The sequence below is a fragment of the Gymnoscopelus microlampas genome, assembly GCF_963454915.1.
Source record: "Gymnoscopelus microlampas genome assembly, chromosome: 13".
NCBI lineage: Eukaryota > Metazoa > Chordata > Actinopteri > Myctophiformes > Myctophidae > Gymnoscopelus > Gymnoscopelus microlampas.
In genome coordinates, this window is record NC_139950.1 from 6,953,194 (window position 1) to 6,978,989 (window position 25,796).

Sequence of the window (25,796 nt, forward strand, 5' to 3'; positions counted from 1 at the left end):
GATAGGCCTACCTAAATTAACTATATGGAAATTAATGCCATTCAGTTGTGTTCAGCTGTCTGTTAGTAGCTAGCCTCAGATAGTTAGTAGCTGACGTGTAAACTAAGCTTGACAGCTAGATTGTTTTGAAATTTAAATTGTATCATTCTTTTGACTCTGTATATGCCTGTGTAGATCAAATGCCAGCTTTAGCAATAGGATCATGCATCTGTAACTTCAGTATACGGTATCCAGTTAAAAACCAAGCACCAGGAGCTTTTTTTCTGAGGAGGCCCATGTTAAATTGTCTGTTTCAACATTCAGTTTCAGTGAACCTGCATTCTTTTTCAAAGAACTCATTAAATGCGGATAAACTCTTTCTTGAAAAGATGGGTGGCCCTTAAAAGGGCCTTTGTGTTTATAGCAGACTAGATAGTTTATTTGGAACTGGTGTACTTTGTGACAGCCTTAGTGCCTTCAGACACGGCGTGCTTGGCCAGCTCACCGGGGAGCAGCAGGCGGACGGCAGTCTGTATCTCCCTAGATGTGATGGTGCGACGCTTGTTGTAGTTGGCCAGTTTGGAGGCTTCACCGGCGATGCGCTCAAAGATGTCGTTGACAAAGGAGTTCATGATACCCATTGCCTTGGAAGAGATACCGGTGTCTGGGTGGACCTGCTTAAGGACCTTGTACACATAGATGGCGTAGCTCTCCTTCCTGGACTTTCGGCGCTTCTTACCGCCTTTCGTAGCAGTCTTGGTGACGGCTTTCTTGGAGCCCTTCTTGGGCGCTGGTTTCGCGACTTCCGGCATTTTCTGTTTCCTGTCTTGAGAATCGAAGGTTATGTGGCTCGAAACGGCGTTGCACCAGTATTTATACCAACCCCATGCAAATCGGGTGTGCTACTCCCAGCACATGATTGGGTGATTCTGCCACAAGGAGGGAGGTGTCTCTGTTCAGTGATGGAAGAAGTACTTAAGTAATTAAGTAAAAGTATCAATACTGCAATGTAAAAAAAAAAAGATCTGTTACACAAGTACAAATCTGTTGGTACAAGTCCAGTATTAAAAATGTAGCCTACTTGATTAAACGTACAAACGTTTTGGCATCAAAATGTAGGCATACTTAAAGTACCAAAGGTAAAAGTACTCATTGGTTTTCAAGTTTTCAAATGTGTAAATTGTATTAAAATCATTTGAAAATAGCAGATCTACAAGCTCATAACTTCTGAGCAAAAAGCGACACGTTGTGAGCTTGTATTTCAGTTAACCAAAGTATGCTCTATAGGGCTGAAGCATTAATGTATGTTTTGTAATCACAACCAAAAGCTATAAAGTAACTAGCAACTAAAGTTTTCAAATAATTGTAGTGGAGTAGAAGCACAATATTTCCCTCTGAGAGGTAGTGGAGTAGACAAGTAGAAAGATGGCAATACTCAAGTTAAGTTTATAAAAAAATACCTCAAAAATGTACTTGAGTACATGTACTTAGTTACTTTACAGCACTGTCTTTGTTTCTGCTAAATGTTTTCCCGCCTATATGCTCTATTGTCCATCTAAAAATGAGAGGGATAAAGTGTATTACATGGGTCCACATTGAGGGTATAATTATAATTGAATGGAATGAAATGGGTACACCTACACTATTACTATACACAGTAATGCATAATATACATACACATTTATTCACATAGACCCCTACATAAATATATGTTTTTTTAGATATTCAAGAAATATATTAAAGGGGAAAAACACAAGATGGATATGTTTTACAAACAAAAAAAACAGCAGGACACACACTTATGCTTGTGCTTACTTGCAAGGGTAAGGACAAACTCAGAAAGGGATGCTTAGCCTACCTAGAAGCCATTACAAAAGACAAGGGTGACGGATGAAAGCCCCCCCAAAAAATCATGTTTATTAGTTAAACAAACAAACTAAAGCCCAGTCTTCTAATGAAAATAAAAACTAGGGTGATTTATTTTTATATGCATTAATACTAATGTAATTATTGATTACAGAGTCCACTGTTGTAAGTTCTCATTAGGTCTATTTTAGCCATTTCAGCCCCAGGTGATGCATTTGAAATATTCTCGAGCTCAGTGAAATTTCTGAGCTCGAGATATATCAGATATGACTTGCACACAGTCAACGTGGGTTCCATTTTCACCATTGTTTTAAAATAGCAGTGTAGGTAGATAGATAGATAGATAGATAGATAGATAGATAGATAGATAGATAGATAGATAGATAGATAGATAGATAGATAGATAGATAGATAGATAGATAGATAGATAGATAGATAGATGCATAGAAATCCTCCTACATTATACTATTGATACTGTTTTTGTGTTGTTGTCTGAGAAGTCTGTCTTTACTACATCATATCAGCTACTCTAATTGTAATTTTTTGTTGTAATGTGCAAATAGTATAAATGTTTTCTATTGCTGTATATTATGTATATGTTTCAGTAATCATGTAGAAGTCTGGAGATTATTTATTTACAATGATTTATAATACAGTATTCTTAAAAAGACATGGTTTACATAATGGCGGGATTTTTTTTGTATAGTGAATTCTACCACCAAGTCTCTGCTTTAAAAAAACATGCCCAATATAACCGTTGGAGATGTTATTGTCATGCAGAACAGCAGAAGACAGAATAAAGGGGGTGGGGATGCAGCTTTTTAGGCAACGCCCAGTGCAGAGCAGACTGCCTGTCTTCTTATACGTCCTCAGAAGACAGATAAAAAGGCATGGCTTCAACACGTCAGCTTATTTCTCTATTGAATTTTCAGTCGTAACAAAATGTCAGGTCGAGGAAAGGGAGGTAAAGGTCTTGGAAAAGGAGGCGCCAAGCGTCATCGCAAAGTGCTTCGTGATAACATCCAGGGTATCACAAAGCCTGCTATCCGCCGTCTGGCTCGCCGTGGCGGTGTGAAGCGTATCTCCGGTCTGATCTACGAGGAGACCCGTGGTGTCCTCAAGGTTTTCCTGGAGAACGTGATACGTGACGCCGTCACCTACACCGAGCACGCCAAGAGAAAGACCGTGACCGCCATGGATGTCGTCTATGCTCTGAAGAGACAGGGGCGCACTCTGTACGGTTTCGGAGGTTAAAATAACTGATTCAGCTACAACCCAAAGGCTCTTTTAAGAGCCACCCACATTGTATTTAAAGAGTCTACTTCGAAAATTGTACACGTACAATGGGTTCTTAAGTAAGCACTTGATATGCCCATACATGTCATGAAGCAGTTAAACAATTCTACAATGATATCTGAAAATGTTTTGTCCTGAATGTATTGTCATATCAGTGTGGCTCTTGTGTTATTATTATAAATGATCAAATAAAAACAGCAACTAGACATTACATAGGTATACTAAACATAGTAACAATATGAAAAATACATATACAAACATCACAAAAACAGCAAAACAATACCGAAACTGGGGCAGCTTTCTGTGGTTCAGTAAGCCCCCATCCCATGATCCCAGTCATTAATGCATCAACTGAACTCAACTTGTATCTAGCCATCAATGATTGCCTGTGTTCAACCCTCATTGAATATATGCAACATTAAATATAGATGTGAAATTACGAATAAGATTCCTTATAATATATTATGTAATATATTTCATATGTATCCTTTTTCAATCACAACACAAGAACTTAAAGCCAAATAAATAACGACAGTGTGCTCATAATGCCACAGGCCAACAGCAGAAGATTGTGTTTGCAGACACAGAAACGTTTTGATTTTAAAACAAACGCTTTGCCACAGGTGACTCGTTTTACTTTTATTACATAGCCAGACATCTCGGTTTGATATGCAGTAAATATTGCACAGCATTGTGTATGTTAAAACACTTTTAAAAGACAGACGACAGGGGAAAGTTGCCAAACAACTCTCAGTATAACGGTGTATAGGTGATGTTTTAAACGTCTCCAAAGAATCCTCAGTGCTCTACATGATTTTATTATGAAGTGAAACAAGTCTACTATGTGCTCCATTTGTTTTTTGACTTTAATCCATTTCCCTGTCTGTCTTCTTGTCGGTTTTAGTTGTAGAGAAAACACAAGTGTCCCAGTATTCTGCAGCACAGAGTACTGAGCCGGTAGATTGAGTCTACATGGTTCTCACACATCCTTTAAGTTCCACCCCCTGCTCAGCTTTCACCACCAGTCTCTACTCAGACTGAACACGAAGCAGGCAGAGAGAATGGCAGATGACGCCTCAGCCGCCATTCCACCCATTGAAGATGAAGACGAGGTCGCCCCTGCCGCCTTAAAACTCGATGAAGACGATGTCGCTTCGGCTCCAGCTGCCTCAGATACCGCCTCGGCCCCAGCTCCCTCGGATGTCGCCCCAGCTCCAACCGCCCCCCCGGCTAAAAAACTAACCAAGAAGGCCGCTGCCGCCGCGGCTAAAGCAGCGAAAAAGCCCCCCGACAGACCTTTTCGGCTGAACCGGCTCATTCTTAAGGCAGTGGCCGCTTCCGAAGACAGACGTGGCGTGTCGCTGGTCGTTCTCAAGAAGGCTCTGGTCGCCGGCGGATACGACATGGAGAAGAACGAGCGACACGTCAAGGTCGGTTTGATGAGCTTGGTAAAAAAGGGCACTCTGCTCCAGACCAAGGGAACCAGCGCTACCGGAACCTTCAAGCTCAACAAGAAGGCCATTCAGAAAGAGAAGGCAGCAGCCATTAGGCTCGCAGCCGCTAAGAAAGCTCCCAAGAAGGAGGTAGTGAAGAAGCCCGCAGCCGTAAAGAAAACGCCCATTAAAGTAGCACGCGTGAAGAAAACCCCCAAGAAGGTACCAGCCAAAAAGCCCGCTGCCGCTAAGAAATCCCCTAAGAAGGCAAAGAAACCTGCAGCTGCAAAGGAACCAGCCAAAAGCCCCAAGAAGTTAAAGAAGCCCGCTGCCTCTAAGAAAGTACCAGCAAAGAAGGCAGCCAAGTCAAAGGCGGCGAAACCCAAGAAGGCAGCAGCTAAGAAGAAGTAAACATCCCACACAGTAGCTTGTTTACTCCAAAAAGGCTCTTTTAAGAGCCACCCACAACTTCATTTAAAGAAATCCTATATATTTTTAAATCAGTGTGTGTGTATATATATAGTTGTGTTATTACACAATACTTTGTGCCACTTAACATCTTTTCAACTGCAAGTAAGGGGGCTGTGGTGTAATGTTATTACCTGGCATTGAACAGATTAGTGTTTATGGCATGTAATAGGCATAGTGAGGGGAAATGGTTGGCAGCAGTAAGAACTGTTTCAAGATTAGCTTCAGTATAATACATAAACTTCACAATGGTTCTGGTTATAATCATAAACTGAGACTCATGGTTGTAATTATAAACTGAGCCAAATCCATGTGATTATCACTTTCGGGGACACAAAATCCTTCAGCATCACGGAAACAATTGTGATTATTATATTACCATCCCCATAAGATGTATGAAGCGCACAGCACGTTACTAAATAAGGGGAAATCAAATCATCAGAACAGCATAACACATTAAACGAGCCATTCGTTGCATTGTCCAGACAGAACGACGGAAGGCAGAAATGCTCAAATCACATCAGCATGATATCTAAAAACAGTTAGATATGTGCATGGTTGTCACTGACATGCAGTGACATGGATACGTACATGAAACAATCTTGAATGTATCCTATCTTTCAAGTACACAGTGCATCAATAAGCACCAAATGGATTAAATCCATTGTGGTCCATTTAAAACATTCAACACCTAAAGACTAGACAAACAACACAATATTTAAAAAAAAACAGCCAAACGCATTGGGTGTAACGTGAGTTTTAGATACAGATAAGACTGCCCAGGGTGATAAATCAATATGATATAGGTAGCCTATGTATTTTATATGCGAATATATTTATCAATACATAAGCATATAGCGAGCATATGAGCGTATAAGGATAGAATAGATGTGCATGATGTGCAAGGGAGCTTTATGTGATACTAATTCTCTGGTTGGTCAGTGGTCAGGAACCTCCTTTTTAGGGGAGGAACCGTACGTCATTGGTACCGATTGGAGCAGAGCATTTACAAACGTAACCCCGCCTACTTGAAGACATAAATAGTCCTGTCCTCTCCTCCAACGCATTTCTTGTTCTTGATTTTATTCAAGCTGCATATCTCTAATATTATAATACAACCATGTCTGGAAGAGGCAAAACCACTGGGGAACCACCAGGGAGGTTACCCAAAGAAGCCTGATGTACAAAAGTAAAAACGACGGAGGGCTCGGGAATGTGGACCTCGGACTTAAATTAAGAATAGCCTTTTGCAAAAATGTAGCTGGCAGTATGAAAAGAGGAGCCGTGTGGATAGGCGAGGCACTTAGCTGGAATAAAAAGAAAGGCCGGGCAAGGAGCTCTGTGCCCTATTTTAAAATTATGTACGGAGATCTCATGGACAAAGTAGTGCATTTAAATATTGATTGGCCCGAAATGACCAGTAAGAATATATATGTTAAAATCAGTGATGACCTCTATGGGGGCATTTTCCCATACAAAGGATTAAACGAGTCTCAAAGACAGATTTGCATTAAAAATATGTGGAATAAAAACATCACTGAAACAAAGAGAGATGTCATGTGGCTGTAGCCTGGTAAACCCTCCCTCCGGAAATCTCATTTCCATTTGATTTCAGAAAGGAGTCTGGTCTGAAACGCCTTTCTGCAATAATCGCTGTGGGCTGGAGTTGGGCGGGAGTAATACCGTTGACTGACAACCCCTTCAACCAATGATCGTTTTTCCCCTTCAGCCAATGAGCAGTTCATTTTGACGAGCTCCAGACTATGTGACGCAACGGGACTTTTGGGACGGCCATGCCGAAAATAGGTTGCCTTATTGGGATACATGCGTGTCACTCCCCGCCCCTGCCGGTTCTCTAAATTTATATTTTTAAATAGGCTCTGTCATGATTAATTGACCACATATATGAAGTTAAACAACTAAATTCTATCCAAACGATATCTTATAAGTAAATTCCGTGCCTCAAAAAAGAAGTTTGAAAGCGTTATAAAACTGAAAGTAAGAAGTGAGGGCACTCGCACAAACAACAATGGCTGCCGTTCGTCTTTTGTCGGCGGCTCTCAGGCTGCACTCGGGTTCATTCGGGCTCACTCGAACTCGCCACCTGATTGGCCAACTGTCGCTGTCAATCACAGAACAATGAGCGACGACGCTGATAGGCTCGTCGGCTCGGCGAGCAGAGCGATTATTGGAGAAAGGCGTTTCAGACCAGACTCCTTTCTGAAATCAAATGGAAATGAGATTTCCGGAGGGAGGGTTTACCAGGCTAATGTGGCTGATCTCAGTGAGGAGACTAGCAGTAAGGGCAGTGGTAAAATGGAGCTGCTTTGTAAAAACTGTAAAATGTCCTATTGAAAATTGTAACCATGATGAATCTGTTGAACACCTTCTTTTAGATTGCCAGAGGTCACAATATGTTTGGGGGAAAATGGCACACATGGGTTTTAATATTAATGTCACTTATAATGCTGTTATGTATGGAGTTTTTGATGAAAAAATGTCGGCCATGGACCAAGATTTCCATTGGAACGTGGTGTGTACCGTGGTTAACCAACTATGGAAAACACGATGTGCCATGGTGCTACATCAAGAGTCTATATCTGGAGAGGTGGTCTGGAAACAGATCATAACTGAACTAAAAAGACAAAGAACTATTGACTCCAGAGGCAAAAAACTGAAGCCATGGCACTTATTGACACTGTGAAAAAACGGGGGGGGGGAAAAAAGAAAAAGAAAAAGCACTATATTTTTGTAAATATGTATTGATGTATATTGCCCTGTATTTAAATGTTTATTGCCATGTTGTGTGGCCACGCATACCCTGTAAACCTGTCAAACTACAATAAAGCAAATTTAAAAAGCAAAACTGGCGGAAAGGCCAGGGCAAAAGCCAAGACCCGCTCATTTCGTGCCGGGCTCCAGTTCCCCGTGGGTCGTGTCCACAGGCTGCTGCGTAAAGGCAACTATGCCCAGAGAGTCGGTGCAGGCGCCCCGGTCTATCTGGCGGCTGTTCTCGAGTATCTGACCGCTGAGATCCTGGAGTTGGCTGGAAACGCTGCCCGCGACAACAAGAAAACCCGCATCATCCCCCGTCATCTCCAGTTGGCCGTCCGCAACGACGAGGAGCTCAACAAACTGCTGGGTGGAGTGACCATCGCTCAGGGCGGTGTGCTGCCCAACATCCAGGCTGTACTACTCCCCAAGAAGACTGTGAGAAAGCCGCCAAGAAATAAATCTACTTCATTCGACTGAATAAATCCCTCAAAGGCCCTTTGAATGGACGAAATGTATAGGGCTTAAGTGGTTAATGTATGTTTTGTAATAATAAAGATTACAAAGTAGATGAAGTGGAGTAGAAGTAAAAGTACTGGACATTGGAAATACTCAAGTAAAGTAAAAAAAATACTTCAAAAATGTACTTGAGTAAATGTACTTAGTTACTTACTTTACACCACTGGTGTCATGTGTTATTTGGTATTTAACACTTCAACTTGCGTTGGCAACCAAAACGTATGTTTTCTCACGCCAAATAAACCTCCATTGAATTGTTATTCACTCAAGTAGATAGATATGTGTATTTGTTAGAAAGGCTCCAAGCCTAATAAGTTGACTATCATTTGACTAGTATGTACCTCAAGAACTGTGTTCAGAGTAATGTGCACCTGGCCTTAAATGTGCAATGCATTGTGGGTGTTTCATTCATTCAAGTAGTAGCAGCAGTAGAGAGAGTCCAGTTCACCTGCTACTAACTACCGTATCATTTGTGCTGCACTACAGTGCCAACCAATGTGCGTCTTTGATTACTGTAAGTAAGTGCATTGTTTAGTTATAGTTCTTTACCATGCTTATGATAAGCAGCTGCTTATTTCTCTCCATGGCTGGTTTGATTGACAGTGATCACTCCTTTCCTTTCATGTGTGTTTGCTACAGTGCGTGCATTAAGCACACCTTCGTTATATTCTTTGGGATGTAATGTCATGTAACATGTGAGAGTGCATTTGTATGTTTAAGCACTTTATACAGCGAGTCAGCTCTGTGATAAAGTTTGGCCATGTGTATTTCATGGGCGTCGCCATTGGAGTTTTGTCCTGTGGCCCTTAGATGTCCAGTTAAGACACTTTAGTGCAGTCCACGGCTGCATTTAAAGGTGTATGTGTATAGTGAAGCTAATGCACTCATTTGATATTGGTATTGTTGTCTGATCACACATAGTGATACATCAGTACTGTGATAATCTCTCAAGAACAGATTCTGAGATAGTCAAAAACAGCAGAGGGCACTGCTTTTCCTTTTCATTTGGCGATGGGTTCCCAGATTGGTACTGTGATAACATGTGTACTAGTGTAGATGCCTACTATATAGCATGCAGCTATATTATACTATTGCAGTAATGTGATATAGTGTGATGTATGTATGGTATTTGTACTTACACCTGTTATTTCTTGTCTGTATTTACTGCAGAACCACATTGTCACTCGCACTCAGTGCCTGTACCATCCATTCCTTTCTACAACCCATGCCATTCCTGTATGCTTGTACCACCCTGTGCCTAGAACCTAAGTAAAGTAACCAAAACCCTCTTCACTCTGTCAAATGTGTCCTGACCGACGCCCCGGGGCAAATAAAGCATAACACCACAGAACCAGTCCCAATAATACAGTCCTTTACAAACCCTCACCAACAGTATTATTTCTATGCCCCATGTTATACAACAATGCATTTTCAGTTTGCTGGAACATAGTCTCGCGTAGCCAGACCCAACTGAAAATGAAAAACAGCGACCTCTGCTGTTTGTATTGTCTGTTGGGTCTGGCCGGAGGCAAACGGAACACCAGTGCGCAGGGAAACCGGGGGTTTGTGTCTGCCTTCAGCGCATCACTTCCGGTTGGTGCGACTATGTTTTCATTCCCACTAACAATATTTCTACACGGAACACTAACACCACTTCTCCCAGAGAACATGGATGGTTTTGGTTATAAGCCCACTTGTTTCTATAATGAAAGAGTAAGTTAAAACGTGAATATCTGTCCGTGGTTTTGTCTGCTCCGAGGACGCTATTGTTAAATTAGTTTCGAGGGGGGAAGGGTGGACGGACACGTGAATCCCGCCCACTACATTTGATTGGGTAAAGCGCGGCCTGCTTCCTGATCTGAAGGCACGCCCACGCCCACACAGTGTGTACACGTTATGACGAACCTTCACGACAGATTCTTAGAGCAGAATCTGTTCTTGAGAGATTAGCTGGAACATAGCTATTACAGCTGCTCCAGTATGACTTTACTAGCAGAAGTTTGTAAGAGTTCCCCTCTCCCATCGGGGGGTGCTCCTTCCATTCCGACATCTCGCAACTCCGACTAGTGGCTTCCGCGTGCGGTTAGGGTTAGGGTTAGGTATAGGGTTCGTTAACGTCGGAAAGGCGACATGTCGGAAAGGCGAAATGCACCCCCAATCGGTACCACTGACGAGTAGGACCTCCCCAATGAAGGATGTTCCTGATCCTTGACCAATCAGAGAACGACGACGTCTCAGAGCCGCTAAGTGAAATAATTCTTTAACATAGTTGAAGGCATACAGAAAAAAAAAAGATAACAATTCCCCTCAGATTATAGGTGACCTAATTTTGTATGAAAAACCACATGGCAAGCTTAAAATAAGTGAATCGAATACAGGGATTTTACTAATATGGGGATATATTACAAAAATCGAACGCATTTTCAGAGGTTACCGAAATGCCTAATATATGATGATAACTGACTTTACAACAGTAGCTGTTATGCTTCCAGCCGGACATTTACACCTGTGGGTGAAATACTTGGTCCCGCCATCTACATTGTTCAAGAAAAGGGGTGTTGGTGGGTTTAGATAGACAGGAACAGGGGAAACCGGTCAGATATTATGTAAAATATTCCTAATATGAGTAGGATAAAAATAAATGCATACGGTGTATGTAAAAATAAATGAAAAATACAATGGCATTCAAAATAGCATAAGATAACATATATAAGGTGCCATCTAGAGAGAACTCACTAAATAACACTATGAATCAGAGCTAAACTTGTTAAAATGTGTTTTAATTCAGCTCTGAACGTGTAAGACTGACCTTTACAGGTCAATTTTCAGAGGTAACAGCTGATTTTATTGTGGATATGTATGTTACTCCCTGCCTGGCGGGTATCATTCCTGCAGTTATGGTGACGCATACTGTATCTAATACTGCTATTTATTTTCACTGTAACAATAAAATGTAAATTCACTACTCTACCACTAGAGGACGCAACCTGCTTATAGAAAACCTTGGCTCGCACATCTGTATGTATTCCAATGACTGTGTTAAGCAGTGGTTCCCAAACCTTTTAGCCCAAAGACCCAAAAGAGAAATTAGATGTTTGCCCATGATCCTTTTGAATGTTTTTAATATGTGTGTGTGTGTGTGTGTGTGTGTGTGTGTGTGTGTGTGTGTGTGTGTGTGTGTGTGTGTGTGTGTGTGTGTGTGTGTGTGTGTGTGTGTGTGTGTGTGTGTGTGTGTGTGTGCGCGTGCGTGCGTGCGTGTGTATATATATGTATATATATATATATATATATATATATATATATATATATATATATATATGTATGTATGTATGTATGTATATGTATATGTATATGTATATGTATATGTGTATATGTATAGTAGCTACTTTTGAAATATTTTCAAAAGTAATAACGTATAATATATGACCTGTTTTGGCCATAGTATTATTAATTTTGCTCATTAATACTGGTCATAATGTATTTATATTTAAGCTATGACTTCTCTCATTAACCCTGCTGAAAGAATCTGCCTCTGAACACTAACAGCTGGGGGAGATAATCTCAAGAAAGCAACACACACTAAGATGTAAGCAATCTAATTGAGTTTCAATATTCCTGTCTAGGCCTTAGTATTGACAGCAAGGTCTCTCTCTTTCTCTCTGTCTCTGTCTCTCTCTCTTTCTACTTTCTAGTACCCAGCTAACAGCTCAGAGGCGGCTGATAAAACCTCTGGCTGCCTGGATAACATCTGGGTGACAGGATTACCTTTCTATATTTATGATGGTGAGGGGGGATTGTGAAGCTCAGACCTGGGTCAGCCGGTATTTGCAAATCATTCTTTGTGTTTTAACCTGATTGGAGTGCTACGGGGGTGGGGTTTACCATGATTGATGAGGATGAATCACATGGTTCTCTTATAATAAGTCGTCAAAGCGAATAGTACCTGCTTAACGTAACCTTGACGTGCCTTTCACGTGTTTGTCCAGACTTTCAGTTACAGTTGTGTTGTGAGAAAGAAAAAAAACTGCCACCAACTTTAAGCAAACACTTGTATTTTATCTTATTTCATTTCATTTAAATGTTTAATGACGTTGTTGTTACTAGCTATGGTGTGGCTCTGCAGGAGTCGAGTCATCTAGAACAGTGGTTTCCAATCTGGGGGTCGGGACCCTGGGGGTCGCCAAATAAATTTGGGGGGTCCCCAGATGATTAGCTTAATGTCCAACATTGTTCTCTCACTCAACAGTAAACAAACCAACATGCAGCATATGTGTATGATACAGGGTATCTGCACATTTCTAAAGTGACAATTTAATGACCTTTAAGACCTTTTTAACACCAAATTGGCCAAATTGTCAAATATTACGCAAGAAAGAGGCAAACATTGTGAAAATAGCTGATGTACAAGCTCACAGCGTTGTGAGTATTGTATTGAGTGTACAGTACAGTATTTTCACAATATTTATCTGTGGAACCGAGTCAAACGAAATGTAATGCCTACAATTCCAAGTGCTTGTCAGGGTGGGGGGTCCCTAGTTCAAAGATGATTATTTTAGAGGCTCACAGCCTGAAAAGTTTTGGAACCCTTGGTCTAGAAGAGCGTCCGGAGCTAATCGCACAAACCACTGGACCGATCAATGCAGATGTCTTGTGCACACTGCCAGCAGGCAGACTGGGGTTCTAATCTCGGGTACTAGGACGTGATAGTTTTCGGATTGCACCATTTCTTGCCGAAAAGAACAAGCGACACCGTTGTTCTACACACCACTGTTTCCCAAACAGTGGGTCCATATGTGGGTCACAGACACATTTTTATGGGTCGCGAGTAAATACCCCTTTTTTGTTAGAACCGGATCCAACATTGAGGAACCATGTGGAACCGAATCGGTTCCATCACATGTGGAACCGTTTCCGGAACCAGTTTAGCACAGTGTCAGAGCTGCTATGTGGACTTCACGTCTGCTATACAATTGCAATACCGGTGGTTCTGAAACTGTTTAATTTCATAGACCACCATGACTTTGAGAGTGTACAAAAACGAGAGTGTACAACAACAGGAATCGTTAAAGGGCACCGTTAAGGAATCGAACCGTTGAGAGGGAATCGTTAAAATCCTAAAGGATCCCAACCCTAGATGTCAGGGATACAGGCATAAAGTGGACACGGACGGACGGACGGACGGGGACAGTGGGTACAACGGGTATTGCATAACCGGAGGGGCATGGGCCTAGTTGAACAAACAGGTTGGTGTGGGGTTTCTTTGCATGTGGGCTAACTGGGCGTGGATTGGAAGCGGGCAAGCCCACTTGGGTCCCGCGTGGGCTGCATGTGGGCTAACCGGCATGGGTTTCTTTGTAGTGGAGTACTACATGCTAGCAGCATATCAATGCATATTAATCTCCTTCAAGTTCCTGCAAGGATTGCAAAAAAAAATATGAAGCAGGGAATGCAGCGCGGACACACGTGTTCATGCATGCATGAACGCGCACGCACGCACCCACGCGCACAGGTATAGAATGTGTCACGCTCATGGTTACACAATTAACAGCAGAAAAGAAAATGCAATTTCAGGCCTCAGCAGTGAAAACACATCTGTTTTTCAGTGTCAGTCTGGTTTAGGACGGATGGATGCGCGCGCGTGTGAGTGTGTGTGTGCATGTGCACTCGTGTGTTTGGGCATGTGCACACGTGTCTCGTGTGGGTGTGTGTGCAGTAAAGTATAGGAGTGTGTTTGAATCCTGATGTGTGTCGCGCACCGGAAATATCTGATCTACAAGCTCACAACCTGGGATGGTGCGACACGCTGTGAGCTTATGAATTGTCTATTTCCGTTGCGTTACACCGGTGTACAACTAAGCATAAATCATGCATGAGTGTGTGTGAGAACATGCAAGTGTGTGTGTGTGTGTGTGTGTGTGTGTGTGTGTGTGTGTGTGTGTGTGTGTGTGTGTGTGTGTGTGTGTGTGTGTGTGTGTGTGTGTGTGTGTGTGTGTGTGTGTGTGTGTGTGTGTGTGTGTGTGTGTGTGTGTGTTTCAGTTCTGCTGAGCTGTATACTTCCCACCTTCCATCATTTCACTGTGTCATGTATGGGCGGTGCACAGCGCCATCGCATCGATAGGCTGTCAAATGATGTGGGCTGGCAGTGGCTCAGGAGAAGTAAAGCGGCCGCTTGGGGAAGCGGAGGGTTCCCGGTTCGATCCCCTGGCTCCGCCTGGGTTAGTGTCGAAGTGTCCTTGATAGATAGATACGTTTATTGATTAGCAGTAAAAGTTTAGATACATCATACAGGGCATAGAAGTACAGTAGGTAGAGAAGAATAACATGACCATAAAGACACCCTCAAACACATACGAATAAACTATGCAGATGTATACACCCTATACACCCTTGAGAAAGACACTGAACCCCTAACTGCTCCCGATGAGCAGGTTGGTGCCTTGCATGGCTCCCTCCGCCTGTCATCGCTGTGTGAATCGCTGTGAATGTAATGCATGTTGTACAGCATAAACACACCGTTTACCATTTGATATAACTGGCCTATATGTTTCCAGGTGACACTTATCGCTACATTGCATAAACCTTCATGAATGTGCTTCAGTTCCTTTAAGTGCATTTCTGCATAACTATTCATGTATTATTCATGACTTTATTTGTATTCATTCATTCATTCATTCTTATAATAATTATTATTTTGATTATTTATTTTCTTACATCAAACGACTTTGATAATGTGCTGAGAATGTAGGGAAATGGAACGGCGTGCTTGAAAGACACAATATGCAGCATATGGGAGTTACATAATGTTATAATATGGGCTGCAGCTGAAATGGATAGGGTGTGTAATACCCATCAGTCATGGTTGTGTGTGCGCGCCTGCGTGCGTGCGTGCGAGAGAGGGAGGGAGGGAGGGAGGGTTTGTGAATGTGTGTATACAGGTGGGTATCCATACATGCATGCTTTAAATTTAGGGTTAAATTAAAGTCAGGGTATAGGATTCAAGGCAGGCGTTACAGTAGTTTACGTAGCAGGTACAGTAGGCGTTTGAGTCCCAAGTGAAGTATGGATGTAAATGCATGTGTTAGATGTAGATGTGCATTTGTGTATCCTATAAATTGAGTTAGATGTAGATACATGCATGTGTGTATCCTATAAGACATACATGTTTAATTGAGTTAGAGGATCCAGCAGCAATCCGGGATTAGTACTCTCTCTCTCTCTCTCTCTCTCTCTCTCTCTCTCTCTCTCTCTCTCTCTCTCTGTTTATCTCCCGATACTTTTCTGACAGGCACTACAGAGGTTTAACCTAGTTAAATGCACGCACGCACGCATTCACACACACACACACACACACACACACACACACACACACACACACACACACACATACACACACACACACACACACACACACACACACACACACACACACACACACACACACACACACACACACACACACACACACACACACACACACAGAAATGGTCATACACACCATACAATGTCGGGAAGAAATCCATATTTCAGCTTTTTCAATCTTTTTCGTAAATGGATGTCCAACTTTGTCATACAGTAGTGTCATGCCAACATACCAAAGAATAGCATAGCTATTTTTGAAATAATTTGAAAGTAAGTGTGTCTGTGGATTTTATAAATACTGAACCAATGAAAGGAGCAAAAAATGTGATCCATTGGAACACAGGTTCTGTTTTTCCCATTTCCTGAAATATAAACATACAAGGACATCTACCCGAACATGCAGATATGCACTTGCCCAGACTATAGTCCTGCAGCAGTTTTAAGTGTACAGCAGACTCTATTATCTTGTTCCAGGCACAGCCTCTTTATGATTGATAAGCAGTTGTAGTGCCAGGTGTCTGGCCAGTGGGGGGCGGTTAATGAGTTTATTGCTAATAGTGGAGAGAGAGAGAGAGAGAGAGAGAGAGAGAGAGAGAGAGAGAGAGAGAGAGAGAGAGAGAGAGAGAGAGAGAGAGAGAGAGAGAGAGAGAGAGAGAGAGAGAGAGAGAGAGAGAGAGAGAGAGAGAACATTTTTCGTTAGTGAACTCACCTGTTACCTGTGTGCTGGACTTAATGATGCATGGTCCTGTGAGGTCTGCATTGCAGCAGTGACGTCCTCTCAGATGGTCTCCTCTTTCTCCAGTCAATACCTGGTCAAATATCCAACGATGCAGCTAGTAGACTGGCCGGCTAATGAGAACTAAGCATCATACTTTGCAAGAGGTGGCCCATCTTTTTTTTTTTTCTCCATCGCTTGGTGAAAATAACAGATTTGCTTTGTGTCATCATGATTTTAGACCTAGCCTGTCAGTTAGTCTAATTTATGGGTCCCAAACGCTATATATCCAAAACTATACTGGCTGGAGCTGTGCACCTTCATGATCCCCATGACCCCTACTGATTCTGGTGACCCCATGGCCTTTCCTCTACACACAGTGCCGCCTTGAATGGGGTTTGAATGGAGGGGCCTCCTCGGTACAGCTGTGGCCTACCCCTCCATTATTAGATCAGAGAGAGATAGTCTATAGACGTTTTTTAAATCCTCACTGAAGACCCATCTTTTCTCCTTGGCCTTCTGCACCCCTAGTTGACCCTCGCTTTGTCTCTGCAGCACGCTGGAGTTCCATTTCATGACGTGCAGCTGCTTACTGCATAATTTTCTTCCATGCGTGCTTGTTCAAATGCAGTGGCATGGATTTCCCCCCAGCAGCTAATCCAACCCTGATTTGGTGATGTTGACCACGTTGGCTTCCTCCAGAACGCTGTGTGTTTGCCCTCCCAGCTGATCCTCAGGTGCCATGTTGCTGCTGCTATGTGCATGCACCTTATGTCTAACCACATGTGCATATCTACTGTACCAGCTGGATGTGTTGTGTGGTGTGTTTAACACACTGTATGTACTATGTCGATATATTTTCTCTTCTCCTTGCACTCTCTGTCCCCCCTCTCGTCTCTTTCTGAAAATAACAAAAATAAGGGAGCTTGCACAAAATGTAATTTCACCCACTTCTTTACACCTGTAAACCTGTGATCTGACAAGGTTGATTTGAAAAAAATAATTATATATATATATATATATATATATATATATATATATATATATATATATATATATATATATATATATATATATATATATATATATATATATATATATATATCAGCAGATAGCATGCATGGCTTAAGTGTCCTGCATGAACTGACACACACTATACTCCATTTAATCAATCCAGTTGTCACAGTTTACTTTGTATTTGTATCTGTTATCATGAGTCGACTGGTGTGCTGTAGTGTCCTTATACTGTCGGCAAGACCAGTGTATCTGTATAATAGCCCATTTTAACATCTACAGCAGTGGTTCTCAAAGTCTTTCATGTGAAGGACCCCACAAAATTAAATTTGACCCTCCCATCTGAAAAAAGGTTTTGCTAGGGACCCCCAGGAGAGAAGAGTTATGTTAGAAAAGTATTAAAATTATTACAAGATATTTTGATATTTTTCAACATTTTTCAAAAATAGCAGATGTACACGCGCTCACAGCGCGGCACAAAGTGATGCGCTGTGAGCTTGTATAACTGCTATTTTTGAATTGCCAAAGTATAAAATATGGTTAAAGTGGTTAAAATAATTGTGACTCTATATGAACTCATTTAGACGGGGACCCCCTGGTACCCCCCTGGTATCATATCTCCCTAACTGGGACCGCGTATCTCACTAATAGGAAACACGTATTACTTCTTACTGATAGTAGGTTGTTTTAGTCCTGATGATGTCAAATCTTTTAAAATATATATATATATACACTTTTAACTCAAATCTTTGCTTCTGGCAAATAGCAAATCTAAAGCTCATATATGAGCTATAAGCTTGTATAGCTGCTATTTTTGAATAGCTAAAGAAATCTAAAATGACAGAGATGCGTTCCCGGTCTTAATGAGTTCAAGAACAACACAGGAATGTTGTGTTGTGTGTCTGTTCTGTCCCAATGCCCAGTGGAGGAATGGATGAACTTAGGCTCCATGTCAAATCCTAAATGTTGCACAAGTACGATTTCATGCTCTCGTGGTTCAGCATTTGTTATCTGTGTCACAGTCACACCCTGGGGTGGACACCGACCGCAGACCAACTGGATGCATTACAGCAGTGGTTCTCAACCTTTTTTTATTATGTTTTATTCCCCCAGTTGGATATGCATCAGGCCACGGACCCCCATTTGATACCATTTTCTTATATCTGCGACCCCAGGCTACACTGTACCTCATGGCTAAGTCTGAGAGAGTCCAAATTGATCCGTAAGGGTCCATTAGATTCCATCTACAATTTACAATTGAGGCATTTAGCAGACAGTCTGTATCCAGAGCGACTTACAATAAGTAAGGTAAACACATAATGCAGAGAGACAGTGGAGTGCCTCAGTAATGTAGGATCACAGGTAAACCAAGTAGCATCAGTCTACACAATATACTATCAAAAAATAATAATCTGTACATTGAATCTATAGAAACTATAGGATGCCAGGTAAACAAATGAACCTAGCATCTGTCTAAATCTGTCTTACAGAGCCATATGGGTCCACTTGGTTCTATTTGGACACTGTCAGAGTTATGGACCCATAAGGGTCCATTTGGTTCCTATCGATCATGTAGCTGGGGACCCCACTTTGAGAATCAGTCTATTATAGTATGCCCTTATATGTGTGTGTGATAATAATGAAGATAGAATAGAACTCCTTGGGGTGTTTTTTTGTCACATACTTGAAATTTGTCCTCTGCATTTACCCGTCCTATAACAAATAGGAGCAGTGAGGACTTTTCTACGGCGCAATTAGGGGTTATAGGAGTCTTGCTCAGGGACACACATTGAGACATTGCCGGCCTGGAATCAAACCTGGGACAAGCCTCTGGCTTCTCAGTCAGGCTCACTAACCACTCAGCTATGGCTGCCTAGGAAGAACGTGATGGAATATTATGTACAGTAATACACAGAATGACATGATGCAGTACGTTGAGGTCATATGGACCAACGAGTCTCTGGACAACCAGAGGATTGTTGGGACAGAAGGAAGGACAGCTGAGGATTTGGGTGGAGCGACACGAACATGCTTGGGTTTTAGCTGAGCATTCCTCCGTGGCCCTTTCAAACATAACAAGAAACATAAGGAAACTTGGCTTTGAGAAAAGACCATACAGTATGTTTCAGTTAGCCAGAGTCGGAGAGAGAGAGAGAATCGTTCAATTTCCCGAGAGGCGAAGGGACTTGCATTCCACAAGCTTCAACCACATGAACCCTGGCGTAGGCCTACTTATTCTGAGCATGTCATAACAAGTGAACAGCAGATCTACAAGCTTTTGCCATTGGTGTATACAATACAAAAATTGTATGGATTTTAAGTGGTGAAAGGTACTTTTGTTTGTTAGTTGCTTTTCTTTTTCTTTTTAAATAGGTGTTAAATAGCTGTATATTCTGATAGTAATCATTGCTAGATCAATTTACCTGGTATTCTATAGTTTCAATGCACAGATTTCATCTATGCATGTGATTACCTTGCTTATTATAAGTCACTCTGGATAAGTGTGTCTGCTAAATGTCTACATTGTAAATTGTGTTTGTTCAGTAACAGCAGTCTCCCAATCTCTCCAGCCCTTAATAGGGAACTACATTTTCAGGTTGAGGTTCCGATTTGATCCAATCAGGAGAGAGAACCCATACAGGACACAGGACAATGGCATTGGAAGAGATGGAAAATATATAAATATCCTGACTTGAAAATGTATTTTCTACACAAAGAGCTGTACAGACACTGTACAGCTCAGAATCAGAATCAGAATCAGAATCAAACTTTATTGTCACATCACATTACAGGTAATATGGGTGAAATTCTTAATTGTACAAGCCCATTAATGCAGTTAAAAGATAGAAGAGGTAGAAGTACAGTAAAGTGCATTTGAGAGAGTGGCTTAATGTACGTAATAAGTTAAGGAAAAGCAAAAAAAGTGTCTGTTACTGGACAAACATGGCAACAATTACTAATCAGATTAGATTATAGCGCTTTAACAGTAAGCAAACAAACAAACAACAGAAAAACATCACTTACGCCACATAAGTAGCTACAGTATGTTGTATATAATCCAGTTGGTTAACTGCTCTGTGAATGAGACCATTTTCAGATTGTCCCCTATTGATACAGAGAGTGTGTCAGTGGTGGGAAAAGTACTACACCTTTTACATGAGTAATAGTAGCAAATACCAATGTACAAATACTCTGTTACAAGGGTTACTTTTTAACAGCGGACCTAACTCAGCTATTTTTGAATAGCTGAGTTATAAAATAGGGTTTTGTAATAATAATCTACATTTGCTAAGTAACTAAAGTAATTATGTAAAAAAAAAAAATTAGTGGAGTAAAAAGTACATTTGCCTCTGAGATGTAGTGGAGAAGAAGTATCAAGTGTCAAAAATGGAAACCAAATCTAAGTACAGTACTTGAGTAAATGTACTTGGTTACTATCCACCACTGAGCGTGGTAAGAAGGCTCTCTGCTGCCGACCACACTGTAAACTCCTCTGTGTTCATGTACCTCACATAGTGTAAAACATTGACCCGTTATTTTAATTATGCATACTTCTTCCCTGTTCTCCTTTTTTGTTCTGGGTCCTGCCTCCGCTTCGTGCACCATTATGTAATAGTGGCCTGTGCCAGCTTAGACGTACACGCGCACAGCACACACACGCACGCACGCATGCACACTTTGAATTATTTCTCATGCCATCGCTCTGATAAGCCTTTGATGTTTAATTGCCTCCTACCATTAGGTTGCGCTATGATCCTGAGGAATATGTATAATAAGTGTGTCTTGTCTGTCTGTCTGTCTGTGTCTGTCTGTCTGTTTCTTATTCGAGCAGCTTTTCATGTGGGACCGGGGCTGCTGTTTACTGTATGTTACAGAAACATACTGTAGTCCTTCAGAGCACATTACAAACATACACTGAAGCTTTCAGACATAGAGAGAGAGACACACACACACACACACACACACACACACATGAGAGAGAGAGAGAGAGAGAGAGAGAGAGAGAGAGAGAGAGAGAGAGAGAGAGAGAGAGAGAGAGAGAGAGAGAGAGAGAGAGAGAGAGAGAGAGAGAGAGAGAGAGAGAACTAATGTCAAATGGGGTTAAACTTTTGGTTAGTGATATTTTTTGGTTGAAACGTTAAAAGGTTAAAGCACTGTATTCTGCTCATCATTGATGAGATGAGAATTGATAATCATTGCTATAGAGTGTTTGTTCAGTAACAGGGGTCTCCAGCTCTATAATAAACCATTTTAAAGCCATTTTTAGCCAAGCAGGAGAGAGTACCCATTTACCAGCTTCAATTTGATAGTGTTCCAGTTTCAAATGTGTCTGCTCATATATTCGTGTCATCATTTCCCATTTCACCTGTTTATCCTGTATCCTGTGTGAGTTCTCTCTCCTGATTGGATAGAAATATTATCCCGACCTGATTTTCTGGTTACTAAAGAGCTGGAGAGACAGGGAGACCCCTGTTACTGCAACACACACTCTATAGCAATGATTACTGTCTGAGAGCTATTTAACACTTATTTTAACCACTAAACTCAAAGCTGAATGGCTGCCGTGTTAAGTGGTCAGATGGGTGGGCCGTGAAGTTTTTCAAGTGGGCCCTGATCCACAAAAGGTTGAGAACCACTGCGATAAGGTAAGAGGTGTTTCCCATTAGGAAATTAGAGGCCTTATTGTGGCCAGGTACTTAAAGGAGAATTTTGGACTAAGTTTTTCTTCCCTTTTCTATGATGTTATGATATCTTAGGATGAATGGTATAGTAGAACATTTTCATAACTCCATCCTGGGTCAGCCACAGCTTAAAACGTGCGCGGATAGGCCTTGCGTTAGATCACTTTTTTTTTCTTTTTTTTTGTGAGATCTGACGTTCATAGTGACAGAACACTGTCCAAAAAAGAAGTCTCGCTAGACGAGATTGAAATCTCGCGATTTCAATCTCGTCTAGCGAGACTTAGATTTGTTTTTAATTTTCTTTTTTTGCATAGTGTTCTGTCACTAACGTCAGATCTAAAAGATTTTTTTTTTAAAAAGCTATTAAAATATGTGATCTAACGCATGGCCTATCCGCGCACGTTTTAAGCTGTGGCGGACCTGGAATGGAGTTATGAAAATGTTCTACTGTACCATTCATCCTAAGATATCATAACATCATAGAAAAGGTAAGAAAAACGTAGTCAAAAATTCTCCTTTAATGCGGTGATGTGCTCTGTATGCTGTGTTGTGTCAGATCTACCTTTGGACTGGTTTTTTTCCCTTGATATTTTTGCACACTGAAGGTGACGGACAACTGTGGAACAGATAATAAATCCTATAATAATGATGAACTGCACGTCAGCGTTTGGGCATCAGTTTCATTGAGCGCACGTCGAAACAATCATTCCCGGCCGTCGGAAACCAGTGAAGTACAGGACTTTGTCACTACATCAACGTGCCTTGTCTTGCAAGGATACAACAGCACAAAATAGCACTTACTCTACCTTTTAAGGTACATACAGATACAATAGATTAGATGCTGATAAACATTGCTTAAATTTGAAAGAAAGGGATAGAAAGACAGGATTACGGTGAAGAGCCGACTCAGGTCCAGTTTACTAAGCATAAAGGGTTTAAGTGGTTTAAAGGAAATGGGATGTGGAAGGAAGGAGACATTTGTGGAGAAGGATGAAAAGCAGACATTCCGTCTCTCTCTCTCTCTCTCTCTCTCTCTCTCTCTCTCTCTCTCTCTCTCTCTCTCTCTCTCTCTCTCTCTCTCTCTCTCTCCATATTTCATCCCTCTCTTCGCTGGCATCTTTTCTGTCTCCCACGATAAACATAACATTCAGCTCTGTCTCTCAGCCCCTCTTTCTCTCTCTGTTTCTCTGTTTTCTTGCCAAACCAACCCTGAGAGAGAGAGAGAGAGAGAGAGAGAGGGTGGGGGGGAGATGTTTGAGGTTCCATTCTGAATGAAACCATCATACCAGGCATTCACTTACATTACAGAGGCTATTGGACAATTACACGCACACACACACACACACAGACACACACACACACACACACACACACACACACACACACACACACACACACACACACACACACAGTTCAAGTGCGTGGGCCTGTGTGTGTCGTTGGAGTTCAAGGGCCCTGGGAGAGCTGCAGCATCTATGCAGACAGCAGACATTTGCAGCTTGTCTCTGAATCTGTCTCACTCTGAGCTTGTCTCACTCTGAGCCTGTCTCACTCTGAGCTTGTCTCACTCTGAGCTACCCAGCACATACTCCCTTTCCACCCCTCCTTCCGGGTTTGGAAATGTGACGGGCGGGGCCTATTTGGGTCCTATGTGACGCGTTTTGCGTCACCTTGGTGCGCAGACCCGTGCGCACGCTCGGGCGCAAGCTTGTGAGTGGAGCCCATTGGTCGAAACCGTTTTCGCTGGCACAACATATTTTCACATGCGGGGCCAAATACATATTGATCTGGGGGTCCTTGACATGAACTGACTTAGAACGACCACGAGCATCTAGCCATCAAGTGGAGAACATCAAGAACGCCTGTGCAGTTTGCGCTGTGTTTCCATACTCTGTAGTCTATACAACCCTCAGTGTTAATTGTGAACCCTGAGAGGGTGCAGTTTGTACCCTCCCCGGTTAAATGAACACTGCAGGGTTGAAGTGTGTGCACACATCTGCTGAGTGTCTGCAGACTGTCACTCTGATCGCATCGTCTCAGCCAACCATAACATTTCCACAGCTGCTGTTTTAAGCCCAGACCCCCCTCGGTCTGTCTGTCTGTCTGCGTGCGTGTGTGTGTGTGTGTGTGTGTGTGTGTGTGTGTGTGTGTGTGTGTGTGTGTGTGTGTGTGTGTGTGTGTGTGTGTGTGTGTGTGTGTGTGTGTGTGTGTGTGTGTGTGTGTGTGTGTGTGTGTGTGTGTGTGTGTGTGCGCGCGTGCGTGCGTGCATCTACAAGCTCAAAACACGTAGCGATGTGACACATTTTAAAAAGCGAGCTTGTAGATCTGCTATTTTGGCAATAGTTGGCCCGGCTTCCCTCCCCGGAACACAGGCCAATTGTGTTTGCAAAGACAAAGCCGGATGCACCACGGTGGAATCGAACCCATAACCTCTGTGGTGGCGGCTTTACGACTGCGCCACCCGAGCGCCAACGGGTTGTGCAGTCTCAACCAAGGATGGCCAAGAACCAGGGGGGAGCCAGGACAGTCCATAATGTGGAAGCTGATCTTCTCCTGGTGGTTACCAGAAAGACGCAGGTTGACCGGCACAGTTCTCTCACAGAACTTGGCGAGGAGTTGACCATTGAGGGCGTTGGCTTCTAGAGGATACCTAGTCAAGTGGCACTGTGTCCCAGCCAAGCTGGATAACGACACTGTGGTCCAAAAAGCATCTCATCAGCACCAGAGTCAACGAGAGCAGGCCAAGGAAATGACAGGCCCTGCCACACGAGGGTGCCATCAAGCTGTGGTCTGGGGACTGAAGGACTGGCGATATGGCTCAGCAGTATCATCCCTGACTACTGCTGAGCCCCCTCTTTTGCTGGCCACATGGGCAACCCAGTCTCCAGGCTGAAACGTCTGGATTTTACGTTTCCACAAAAAAAAACAGATGTTAACTTTGAACGTATTTTCGAGACATTTTTGTTATTTACGTTGGGTTGATTTGCTGTCTATATCCGAACGTTGTTGATCAATCTATTGTTTTTATAACTACTTTAGAATGGCATTATTAAGCATTCTATAAGGACTTAAACCGTACGGTCAAGTATAAGGTATATGTTTGTACCTGTATTACAGGTACAACCACGAATAAGCACTCATAATGAAATCAGAACACATTAGTCATAAGGTCAAGTATCATGATACTTTATAATTACTGGTCACACACTGAGTTTTTTCTTTTGGCCAGGATAATTCAAACTCATTTCACCCACTTCTTTACACCTGTAAGCATATGATGTGAAAATAACATTGATTCTGATGAATCGCTTGACTTGGACAAACGTTTTTTGATCAAAAATATGTTCAAAATTAACGTTTGGCGTTTTTGTGCAAATGTAAAATCCAGACGTCTCAGCCTGGAGACTGGGTTGACAGGGGACAGGTGGAGACGAAGTGGCCCGCCTGGCCACAGTATGCAGCCTTTTGAGTTAATTTGCCGCTGCCTGGTTTAATCAGAAGTGCTTTTCAATACTTTTCATTGGTTCAATATTTGTAAAACCCACACTCTGACGTAAAGGGAGTTCAATAGCACTGATTTAAAAAAATTAAAACAAAATAACTTGAAAAATGGATATACCTGGTTTCTGCCCTATAGTGACTAATAAATAATAATATACATGGACACTGTGGGATACCGCTCATAATGTACTA

At 42.1% G+C, this 25,796-nt stretch overlaps 4 protein-coding genes and 1 pseudogene across 5 annotated transcripts in view; 3 read left to right on the forward strand and 2 right to left on the reverse strand.

Moving 5' to 3' along the window:
• Positions 1-4,985, forward strand: part of LOC311058365 (histone H1-like) — a gene marked incomplete at its 3' end in the record, with an annotated part of 42,327 nt that extends 37,342 nt beyond the window's left edge. The window contains exon 2 of the mRNA XM_084075802.1: positions 4,929-4,985. Within this exon, the coding sequence (XP_083931928.1) occupies positions 4,929-4,985 (57 nt within the window). The remainder of the gene's footprint in view (positions 1-4,928) is intronic.
• Positions 1-25,796, reverse strand: part of selenou1a (selenoprotein U 1a) — a 310,703-nt gene that overhangs the window by 92,723 nt on the left and 192,184 nt on the right. The window lies entirely within an intron of this gene.
• LOC311058405 (histone H2B-like) lies at positions 417-791 on the reverse strand (the record flags this gene model as incomplete). The annotated part of the gene is made up of 1 exon (XM_084075842.1): positions 417-791. One exon carries the CDS (start codon positions 789-791, stop codon positions 417-419), a length of 375 nt encoding a protein of 124 aa, XP_083931968.1.
• LOC311058420 (histone H4) lies at positions 2,788-3,099 on the forward strand (the record flags this gene model as incomplete). The annotated part of the gene is made up of 1 exon (XM_084075857.1): positions 2,788-3,099. One exon carries the CDS (start codon positions 2,788-2,790, stop codon positions 3,097-3,099), a length of 312 nt encoding a protein of 103 aa, XP_083931983.1.
• On the forward strand, positions 7,842-8,275 carry LOC311058503 (histone H2A-like; annotated as a pseudogene). Its single transcript has one exon. The product of its transcript is annotated as a histone H2A-like (transcript).